Source organism: Scatophagus argus, chromosome 5 (assembly GCF_020382885.2).
Source record: "Scatophagus argus isolate fScaArg1 chromosome 5, fScaArg1.pri, whole genome shotgun sequence".
In the NCBI taxonomy this organism is placed as follows: domain Eukaryota; kingdom Metazoa; phylum Chordata; class Actinopteri; family Scatophagidae; genus Scatophagus; species Scatophagus argus.
The window spans coordinates 6,346,002-6,357,704 of record NC_058497.1 but is presented as its reverse complement, the minus strand read 5'-3'; the positions used below and the strand labels follow the sequence as shown (position 1 = coordinate 6,357,704).

The 11,703-nt window shown below is 37.5% G+C and overlaps 2 protein-coding genes across 2 annotated transcripts; one reads left to right on the top strand and one right to left on the bottom strand.

Annotated features, from left to right (window-relative positions):
* The first annotated feature begins 1,809 nt into the window (after positions 1–1,809).
* LOC124058928 (T-cell surface glycoprotein CD3 epsilon chain-like) lies at positions 1,810–5,425 on the top strand. The gene is made up of 5 exons (XM_046388565.1): positions 1,810–2,062; positions 2,440–2,640; positions 2,737–2,880; positions 3,210–3,262; positions 3,446–5,425. Exons 1-5 carry the CDS (start codon positions 1,999–2,001, stop codon positions 3,503–3,505), a joined length of 522 nt encoding a protein of 173 aa, XP_046244521.1. The 5' UTR covers positions 1,810–1,998; the 3' UTR covers positions 3,506–5,425.
* A 2,081-nt stretch (positions 5,426–7,506) lies between these two features.
* Positions 7,507–10,584, bottom strand: LOC124058926 (T-cell surface glycoprotein CD3 gamma chain-like). Its single transcript, XM_046388564.1, has 7 exons — positions 10,460–10,584; positions 10,062–10,126; positions 9,895–9,912; positions 9,556–9,768; positions 9,231–9,383; positions 8,107–8,171; positions 7,507–7,985 (listed from the first exon to the last, which is right to left on the bottom strand). Exons 2-7 carry the CDS (start codon positions 10,114–10,116, stop codon positions 7,932–7,934), a joined length of 558 nt encoding a protein of 185 aa, XP_046244520.1. The 5' UTR covers positions 10,117–10,126; positions 10,460–10,584; the 3' UTR covers positions 7,507–7,931.
* Between the last annotated feature and the right edge of the window lie 1,119 nt (positions 10,585–11,703).

Below are 11,703 nucleotides of genomic sequence, written 5' to 3'. Positions count from 1 at the left end.
ATATGAACTGTTTTACTGTCCATAAAAACTCAATTTTGCATAAGACAATCATAAGAATTAATAATAAGATTATTAAGTTCCGACTGACTAAACAGTGTGCAAAAAAATATGAAACTGAGTATTTACAGTGTGCTCATATTTCAAAGAGAGTGAGGAAGTAATAATTGTATGCATTGTTTATATGAAAATTAGTTTTACTCTATGTTTTACTACAACAAAAGTGCATTAAGATATTCATATGCATTGTTATATGATGCCTTCACTATGAGTATCTAATTCAAACTGTTGTTTTTGTAGCTGTTCCGGTTGTCTGTAACTTTAATCAGTTAAATCCCCTTAAGAGGATAAATAATTCTAGTAATGCAGTACAAAGATGTACATATTAACTATACATCTTTGTATAAGATAGCTACAGACATAGGAACACAACAGCGCCAGTCTGCAAGTTTTCATCCACGCCACACCTCATGTCCTCTTTTCTGATGCACCTTTTGAAAGAATTTTTTGTGTCTCTCCATCCACTCTTGCAAACAACAGTAGTGTGTACATCGACTCAGTGGTTGTGTTACGTGGGGGGCACACAATATCGGGGTTCAGATGGATGGTTCTACACAAATCCCAGTACATGGGGCAACAAGCTAAAGTTGACCCGAGCTGCGCAACATGTCTGAGTCTCATGTTTATTCAGTGTCAGTGTGTCTCCTGTCTCGACTCTCTGTGGGAAGATGAGAGTGGGTTTCTCTGACAGGTTGTGTATACTGGTGCGCAGGTATTAGGACTTTGAGTCATTGTTTGGTTGTTATATTAATTGTGCTAACAGCGAATAACAGCCTTTAATATGCTTCAGAGGTTGTGGTGTATGTTTGTAGTTTGATTAAACTGGGGATTAAACTTCATATCTGCTTATGGTAATGTAATAATTTTTAATGAGTTTGTGGGGGGTTGTGGAATGGAAAAGTTTTAGTATGTTGTACAGGGCTGCAACTAATTCTTGGTAGACATATTTTAATAAAGGAGGTTTAAATGCAGCGTTCATTGTGTCCAAGAGGGAATGTGACTCTGTGACTGGGAGAAAAACATCACATCACTGTGTCCCTCTAATGTGTTCATGTATTTTTTTTTAGTTGTGTCATGTTTTGAACGATGTGGTCATCAACTGTATTTTGGATCCAAGCAGTGAAACATGGTCATTGTTTAGTCCACGCTGAATTCTGTTGCGCTGAATATGTTTTGAAAAAGTAGTTCCAGTGTAAAGAAATGCTTTTGAATTGGCTTTTTATTAAAATGTGTTTTATGGTATTGTTATATATTGTTTTTGTACAAACCAAAAGTCCATTGGGATTACAGTATGACTCAGTATGTGGAATATATGCAGATGCATGTGAAGAGTTTTGAAAACATGAAATCCACACAGAAACATGCAAATTAGCAATTAAAAAAATTGTAAGATCTCATTTCCAAGTGAGACCTGGACACACAAAAAATGACAGAAGACACTGAAAAACAATCATATACATTTTGAATATAAACACATGATGCAAAAAAATAAAATACAATCATAAATTAACAATACTCACATAAGTAGCTTGAGTGTAGCTTACTTTTGTCGTTATCACAAATCAATCAGGAATCAAATTTCAAATGACTAGAATAAATCCTGCAGTTTTTCTATACACCATATTCAATCAGTTTGACTTCATTTGGAGTTTCAAACATGAATTCGTCTTGAAAAAAATCACTTCCTGTGGTGTGTGTGTGTGTGTGTGTGTGTGTGTGCATGTGAAAGAGAGAGCGAGAGAGAGAGAGAGAGAGAGAGAGAGAGAGAAAGAGAGGGAGAAACATCAAGACTACTTCTTTGAATCTTTTTGTCTTATGGAACAGACAGCTTGATGTTTTTCTGTAACTTGTAGTGGAGACATTCACAAATTGTGCCTTAGAGCAGAAAGCTCAAGAAAGACGGTTACAACAAACAGAAGTCGTCTCAAGAAAACGAACAGCATGGGTGTTCGGGCTGCGATTGCTGTCCTCCTCCTGTTCATAGCTCCCGTGAAGGCTGATCCTGGTAAATACTACATTCTGTTTTATTTTATTTTGTATTATAAAGTGTTAATGCGTGGTAATGTGATTTATTTTTATTGCATTGTTGTATGTATGGCATGTGGTTACCTGAAAAGTGTGGATACATCTTATTTTGATGACTAGTCGTATTTTTTGCCATTATATTGTTGGAAACATTTCAAAATCTGTATATAAGACAACGGCACAATGTATTGCACAGTAACACAGAGGAAAAATGATCAGACCTAAAGGTACATGAAGATGAGTTGAGTCTCGGAAACACTCCTTAGCTTTCTGGTCATCATCTGTTCTGAATGAACAGAATGAGGAAACCAAAGCAAGTACAGTGAAGTAACTGAATATCTGTCTGTGTGTTTCAAGTAACATTCTCTGGGAAAAAAGTCACACTGACCTGTCCAGAAAACGGAACCAGCTGGTACGAAAAAGGCGAAAAAAGACCGGAAACAGGAAAAGAATTGAAAATACAATATGAAAATGACAAGAAAGGCATTTATCACTGTGATTACGATGAGACAGTCACAGGCACAAAACAACATTATTATTTCTATGTGCAAGGAAAAGGTGAGTAAAACCACAACATCTCAAGTTATCATCTCATCTGTGCTGATTGTCCTGACTGACCTTCTGCTTGTACGTCTTCTGTTCTTTGACCTCCAGCGTGTGAAAACTGTTTTGAGCTGGATGGGCTTTTGCTTTTGCTGGTTATCATTGTGGACGTGTTCGTGACGGGATTTTTGATGGCCATCATCTATAGGTGCACCAAGAAGAGGGGCTCAGCTGGACCCGTTCACACTTCCAGGGGTAAGAATGCATCGAAGAAGATCACAAAAAGCACAAAATTACACAGCATCAACAGATATGTAAAATGTTATTTGTTGTCCCTTGGACTTAAAACCACATATCATGCACTTTTTAGTGTTGATACATGCTGACTTTGCAGACTTATCTGCAGTTTAGTAACAGCATTGTATGTCTATTCCATTTTTAAGTGTTTAAAGTGTTAAACTGAGTGTGGACTCATTACATAGGTTTAATTTTTACTCTTAAAACATTAAATAATAAATAAATAAATATGCAGGCAAATAAATAATTTGTCTGACAGCACACCTGTTTCTGCTATTATCTTCTAGGACCTGCTCGTTCAGTGGCCCGGGGTCCACCTGTGCCATCTCCTGACTATGAGGTAGATATTGCATATGTGAACGTTATTTCCTGCCAAGTTTACATATGTTCCTGGAAGTGTGACCGATTTACAGTCGCCATTGTGTGTTGTGATTTAACCATTTTAAAACAAAAACACTCACACATTTTAGGCGCTATATGAATCTGTGAAAGACTTAGCACTCTTTATGTTGTGTTTTGGCAGAGCCTGAACCCTCACACGCTCTCCCAGGATACTTACTCCGCCATGAACAAGATGAGCTAGAGGGAAGTTACCTGACTGTGCCAGAGTACTGGTTCAGAGGCTGCGAGGATGGAGGCAAATATTGACGACATACATGAACAGTGATCATTCTCCCAGTAGCGTGTAAGAACTTCCTTTTTTGCTCTTTTGACTTTACAGGGTCTTTTAACCCAAATGGCACAGCAAAGACACATTTTCTCACTTACCCCCAGAATTACATCACCAGTGGTAATTGTTTAATTTGTCCAAGTACAACAGAGATGAATGGCCTTTAGTTTGTAGTTCTCAAAGGACTTAAAAATTATATTCCAAAAACTACTTAGGGACTACTCTCTTCTGAACAATAGTCTCCACAAAAACTGTTTGGCAACAGGGACATTGTTTCTGTATGTTGCTGCAACCAAATTCCAAATCTCAGAAACAGGTTTTATTGGCTTAGTGAGTTAGCACACACAAGGAATTTGTTTCTTCATGTGTAGAATGGATGTGATATATGAGTGTCTGCATATTATGGAATAATAAATCTTTCTGGGTTTGTGAAATTTGGAGAAAAATTGTCTGGAGTAAACTGCTGTTGGACACTTCTTCTCTACTGAAAGTGATCGTGCTTGTGAAGCAAAACACACAGAATGAACGAGAACAAAGAAAGTGTAGAGCGCAGTAACAAGGCTGCCATTTGCGGCGCCATCTTGTCATAAGTTTCCTGAGGGTACTTCTGCAGTTAGCAGCAGATGAGAGAAAAGATTGTGTAGCCTGGCTAATTTAGATTATGATTTGTGTGCAGCCAGATATCTCACAAAGAGGTATCTGGACAAACAAAATCAAATACTGCAAGGATTACAGATTACTGATTAGTAAGGATTACGCATTACTGATCGGTGCATCGGACTGTACTTTAATCTACCTTAATTGTATGCCTATTTTATTATACCATTCAAACGGCCACTGTTGATGGTAGTTTTTTCCAGTTCCTCCTTGCCAATGACAGTCTTTCTGATTGTAACTAAGTACTGATTGTAACTGAGTACTAATTTAAGTTTATAAGCCCATCTCTCACAATAATCAACCCTCATATGAAATCCTTAGAGAAAACTTCGCACAAGTCATGACAAAGTTTTATGGCTTGCCTTAAGCTCCCAAACGCACTGCACAGAGCTGTGTTTATGTCATTGTCCATTCTGAGGAATCATACGAAATTGTTTTTTCATGATAAATTATCGCATTATTTCAAGAAAGCTGTCTTTTGTTTGTTACAAGATAATGAGATAAATGAACCGATTACCACAAGAAAACATGCATTTATTATCTTGAGATAACAAATTAAAGAACTTGTGGTCTCTAGATAACGATATTTTTAAAAAATATTGCCAGCTCAGCCATTCGGCTTCCATAGAAACCATTAGAAGTGAGTGAAAAAATGTTTCAGTGTTTATTTTATTAACATTTAGTGTTTATTTTAGCTCAGTTGCCACTGTACAGTCTAATGCAGTCCAATACAACTGTTCTCCCACAAAGTCCATGATGCTTATAATGTCCAAGTTGTTTAACATTATCATAGTGGTGATAAATAAATATGTTTTAGCACTGAGGTCCTGGCTAGTGGTGGTGTTGTCCTGTACATAGACAGGCATTTGTCTTTCATATTTACAGCATTTCAAAACACCTCTTAGACTGTACCGACCCTTTAATACAAAAAGTTAGCAGACTATTGTATATTTTACAGTGATGTCAGGAATAAAAATCCTAACTTGTATTTTCTGTTTTCTGTACATATATTGGGTGTTAATGTAAGTGCTGACCTATCACATTGTATAAAGGTCGGTTCATTTTTGTCAGACATGTAAAACGTTACTGTTCATCAATTTGCTTACTGTTTTCTTTTAAATCTTCCTGTTCCTGTAAGGGGTGCAACATGTGTCACTAATAAATGAACCACAGTCACCGCTGTTCTCGTTTTCTTCTTTGCTCATGGTTGGAAACTGTACTGAGAGGTTTCTGCGGATATAACAGTATGCGATTCATGAAGCGTCCTCAGAGCCCCAGCTCGTATCTGTCGTCACCATCAACATGTCTTCATCGTTAGAGTCTCTCTTGTGTAAATGCTATGCAATTCTGTCTTCGGAAACATCTGACATATCTCAATGCATGCACACATATTATGTTTGGATTTGTAATATCTACTGTGTGCACTGAGGAAATACTGTGTTATTGTCTTTCCCTTGTTTTTGTACATCTGTGTTTTCTTAGTAGTGACAGAGCACAGCTGTGCTGATGGAAATGAAAGCATAAGACATGATACCACGTAATATCTCATGCCTCTTCATGCAGACTACTTATAGTTTATCAGTCCCTTACACTATATGTAATAGTCAGAGGTGCAGTGTTTAGTGGAAACACTCCCACACTTACTGCTCAGTTATCATCATCTACATCTGCTTTATGTTTGTGCGAGAGAAAAACAAAGAAGTACAGGAGAAGGAGAGGAGGGTGGGGGTTGTATACGATGTGCTCCTGTATCTGACTGTCTTAAGACAAACGCTTCCCACACACAGACCTACATCTGCTCGACGAGTGTATGTGGTTGTGTCATCTGTGCATGAACACACCCATTTGTGTTATGCGAGAATGTGCACATGAGCTTGTTTATGAGTGCATGAAAGTGTGTGCACATGAGCCAGGTGTGTGTGTGTGTGTGTGTGTCAGTGTGTGGGGGGTTGATCAGAGGTTGTGTTTCTGAGCCGAGATGTCTAAGCTTCATTGTTTGATCTCTCTTCTCTTCCTCGGTTTGAAAACTGCAGTGTGTGGCTTTGTCACAGTAGCGTCAAAAAGAAGGCGGAAGACTCTGAGCAGTCATCAAAGAATTTAAACGATCACATTATCTGACATGGGGAGTTTCTGTCCTCTTCTCCATTTCCTTACCCTTTCTTTCAACATTTTAACCTTTATGTCTTTTCATTTTTCTCTATGCTCTTTCTATATACGCATTATTGTGCAACTCTTTCTATCGTTCCTCCTCCTATCTATTTATATCTTTGCTTCAACAGATTTAAATAGACCTCTGAAGGCTCACATCCTTATGGCATGTAACGAAATACAGTAGTAGCAGCAAGTGGTGGTTGGAAGTATTCAGATCCTTTACTTGTGTAAAAAATATCAATATCAAACAATGTAAAAATTCTCTGTTACAAGAAAAAGCCCAAGTTAAATATTCTACCTCTAAAACAAAATCACACAAATCACACTACGAAATCATCCAAATGCACTAGTAATCCTCAGGATTTTTGTCCTGGTTTATTTGGGGACACCTTCAGTATGGTTTAATACTACAGGTACACTTTATAAAAGTATCTAGACTCACCAGGCCTTTTAGTCCAACATCAGTGTTTGAGCTCACAAATGCTCTGCTTCATGAATGGGCAAAAAATTGATTTATCTAAATCAATTAGATAAATCTGCAAACACTAACACTGGATTAAATTAATGCCATAGTCTAGTGTGAGAATGGCAGTAGCAATAATAAATGGAATTCAAAGCTGAGTTGGATATTATGACAATCTTGAGATTTTTTAACATTAAAGGATCAAAAATACTTTTAAATTAAAAAAAAGTGATTTGCAATGATTTTTCATCAGCCAGGCGGGTCACTGCTGCCAGTCTTTAAATCTGTTGCCCTCTCTACCTCTCTCAGCTGTTACTTAAGAGCAAAATCTCTGTGACCATCCTATAGCCCATTCACCTTCACTCCATCCAGTACCCAGGATGAACTCATCAGGGATTAACTCCTCACATCCCAGTTTTTGGCTGTTGCCCCCCCAATCCAAAACCACCACCACCACCACCAGGGGTGTTCACATGGGGGTTGCCTGTACTAGTCACAGCTTCTCTTGCCCTCTAAAAATATAGATTCTGCATTACTGGCAATCATGGCTTTCAAATAAATGTTGGGAAATAAAAGCACAGTATTTATCTCTGAAATGTATTGAAAATGAACACTGGCAATAGTTGCCAATATGACAAGAGAGCACAATTAAATTTTTAATTTAGTATCATGATAATGTGACTTTTGTCTGTCAAACAAACACATCTATGCAAAGCCATTATATGAGATGGCAGTTGTTGCAGTCCTACTTACATTATGTGAAGAAAAAAATACACAGATAATGAATGAATAACATGCTACCAAAATAGAACAAGAGATAACAAACACTGAGACATACAGCAGCACAACATGTCACTCATGTTAGGGACTGATTTACAAGGAGCAACCTTTTACAGGCATGGCAGAAAAAAAAATAGGACATCCGAAGCTAAAACACCATCATACAGAGAAACATACACTGGGGATGTGTGACCCCAATCAGAGATAACAGACTTTTCCTCCCTGCAGATATCTGAGTCACAAGAACACACGAGGTGAGGTCTCAGGCAGCGAGGAACTCTATCTCCTCTATTTTCTGTGAAGTACATCATACATGTCCCTCTGTTGTTTGAGGTTCAGGGGCTGAAGGAGGAATGGTGGGGTAAAGAAAGTAAAAAGACAAAAAGAAAAAATTATTTGTCATTTAATTTTTATAATGATCACATAAAATTCCAATTGAAAAGGCCCTCACGTTTGAGCTTACCTGATAATGGTCATTGGGGACTCTGTGGTTCATTTCATTTGGAACAAGGTGCTGCCTGTCAGAGCCTGAGGGTAGATATATTGATACATACACGATGTTAATATGCAAGTATCAACCAGCAGGGTTACATGTCGAACACAGGCTAATCTATTTAATGCATTTGAAATATGATTAATACAATGTTCTGTTACTAGCTTTGTAAGTATGTCTGTGTGAGTTCACACTGAAGCAGCCATTTTGTAAAGTTTTGAGTACCTTTTGCACTCCTATATATAGTTGTACTTTGAAGTTATTAAATCATGAATGCATAATGTTTTTTCTTGTTTTTTGGATATGTAGTAGACTCTGAGTTAAAATACTTGAGCGCAGATTTAGTGGCTTGTAACATATGACAGGGGCTGAAAAACTAACTAAGGAACCCTTTGAAGACATTTAAAACTTAACAAGTCCTTAACTAGTAGTTTGGGAAATATGTTTTTGGTTTCTTGCAGAAACTAGATAAGTAAATTGATACCACTGTCCTCTGTACGCTAAATATATAGCTGGACCTAGCAGCTAGTTAGCTCAGCCCAGCATGAAGACTGGACACGGGGGGAAGCAGTTAGCCTGGTGCAAAGCTGTGTTTGCAGTCTGGCTGCTGTAGCTGCTGTGGTTGAATTAATTAATTACTGACTGGTGACCAGGCCAGGGTGTACCTCGCCTCTCAGCCGGGATAGGCTGATAAAATAGGCCTATGGAGAAGCAGTACAGAAAATGGATGGATGGGTAGGTTCAAATTTTTTCAAGTCTATCATTACATGAATGTGACTTGCTTATATGAATATTGAAATACGCTTTTGTTTTCTATGATCATTCCTGCTGTTCATACTGGACATTAAAACATTCCTTTGTAATGAGTTGTCACATACATTTTTGGAGACTTAAAAATTGCATTCAAACACTGTAACTTTGTAAGATTATTTTGGAAATTAAAACAATCATGTTTTCATCCACTGCCTATTGCTTTCTCTTTCTAATCTCAGTCGTGTTTTATAACAAATGTGCGTGAATTTGCATTTCAAACAAGAGTGTTAGTAGAGACAGACAGTCAGACAGGCAGTCAGACAGACAGACAGATATTTTACCTTTCTTGTGAGAGGTGTCTGGAGCTCCTGAAGCAACCCGAGCCTGAGATGCAACGAGATAGACAGCCACTCCAATGACAGCTGTAGCCACCACGTTTCCTACAACTATTCCCGTTACTGAAGATACATCCAGTTCTATGCAGTTGTCACAGGCTGGACACGCACACACACAAAAACACCTTTTAAGAATATAATATTTTTGAAACACGGTTACTGTCAAGAAATATTGTACTCATAATATAGTGTAAATACAAGTAAGTACTAAAGCACACACTCAAAATCCATACAACACGCTACAAGACACAAGTTGTGGAGAAGAACTTACACCGAAATTTCACGAAGATTTTTGCTCCATCATCTCCATTATTAGTTGCCTTACATATGTACTCTCCTGTGTTGTCATCCTTATATGTTACCTTAGCGCCAGGAACTCCGTCGTTAGTTACTGTACTGTATATTTCATAGTCGGGTGGACATTTTATCTCTATCCCATCAGATTTATTTATCACTTCCATTTTATCCTTTTTATCCCCAGCCCCTGTGTAAGAAAAAGAGATTTTTGGAGAAACGTAAGACACCATCAAAATGCTGAATATGTAACATTCTTTCACACATGCAGTTACTATTACACGACTCCACTGAACTGTCAAAGCAGTCTTCTTACCTTGACACCTGGCAGGTGCTGTGGGAGAAATTTGGAAAGAAACAGCAAAACATTTACTGCCAAAGAATTTGCTACCATTAAAGAATTAAAGGTCAATTTAAGAAACAAGTCTGACTGATGTAAGATGTCTAACGTGTCCTCCTTTTGAAATCATGAAAGAGGCCTACCTGTCAGCATCCAGAGCAGCAGCAAACAGGCCGGTAGCAACGTCTGGCATTTCATTGTGAGTTTACTGATGACAGAAGGAGATATTTCACATCACTGTAGGTAAGAGTAGACACATAGACAGAAAACAGGAAAGACGCCATTTTCTGCTCTGTCAACCATTTTATTCATCTTACTGTAACAAATAATTGATGATGAGGGGTGTTATTTCAAGAGTCATTTTAGGTTATTTATAATGCAAACTCTGATTTTGGTTTTAGTTGATTTTATATATAAAAAAATATTATTTTGTTTCTATGAAAACATATACAAGTGCACAGTAAAAACATAACTGTGAAAAAAACTTGAAAATATATCCAGCAAATCTGACATTGAGTCAATTTTAAATAAAAGTACTGACCTCAAAATAAAGAGCTGCTGTCAAACCATCCAGTCTTCGTTGAAATGTCTCGCTATCACTCTCTCCCCGTGCGTATGTGTGTGTGTGTGTGTGAGAGAGAGAGAGAGTAGGAAGTGAGTGTGATTGGTTTATTTTCCATCTCAGCAGGCTTTGTTGATTTCTACATCTGGAGGACTCTGTGTCTCTGTGACTTTAAGAAAAAGACATATACAAGTGCAAGTATGTATTTTAATACTTTTATTTTGAGTATTATTGAGTTGCAGGCTGTTTGACCCTTCTTTCCCACTAGAATTTAGAGGGAAGTGTTGTACTTTTAACTTCACTACATTTATTTGAGAGCTTGAGCCATTACACTTACCTAACAAATAAAGATTTTACATACAAAATAAGGCATTATAAAATATGATGTACTATTATAAACTATCCAAACACTGTATAAAGTAGCATGGTCATTTTGCATTTTGCTAATAACAAGGCTTTTAGTGCAGGATTTTTACTTGTAGAACTGTTACAGTGTGTTATTTTCAGTAAAGTAAAGTATCTGAGTACTTCTTTCAAGTTAGGATATACCATCAGTGGATTTAAATAAAAATGATGTGTGGTAAACTATTGAGAGTGAGAGTACTATTGATTCACGCTGTTCAAGTACTAACTTTATATTATTGCTATACATGCTCAAGCACTTAAATGTGGCAAAACCGTTGAAACATGTTGTTTCACAGATTTTACCTTCATGCTTAATTTTAGTGAAAGCAGCTCCCACATTTACCAAAAGAAAGTTGCTAAGGAATAGCTTCACATTGGCTGTGGAAATAAAGCCACACTAAGCCACATATTAGCTGAAATGATTGCTACTTGCTAAGTAGTTGCTTTGGGAGATGTGTTGTGCGGAGCAGCTCCATCTGGTAAAACAAAGACATGTACACAACTGTGCGCGGGTGTTCAGATTAATATTGCAGTTCTCCATGCTTTGTAACGTTTGTCTAACGTTTGTCCTGCTGTGTGTGACAGATTACATTCCCTGTTCTGCAGAGAAGCAACAGAGAGAGAGCACAAAGAGAAGCTCCCACAACACAACGTGGCTTCCTGTCTGAAGAAAAGCCACAACAACCTGTGACCTAGAGCCAACACCTGGCACACACACACACACACACACAAAGGCAAACATAGACACAAGAATTATTTGTCTCTTGCACCTGCTATTGTAAAATAAATAAATAAATAAATAACGAATAGTATAAGAT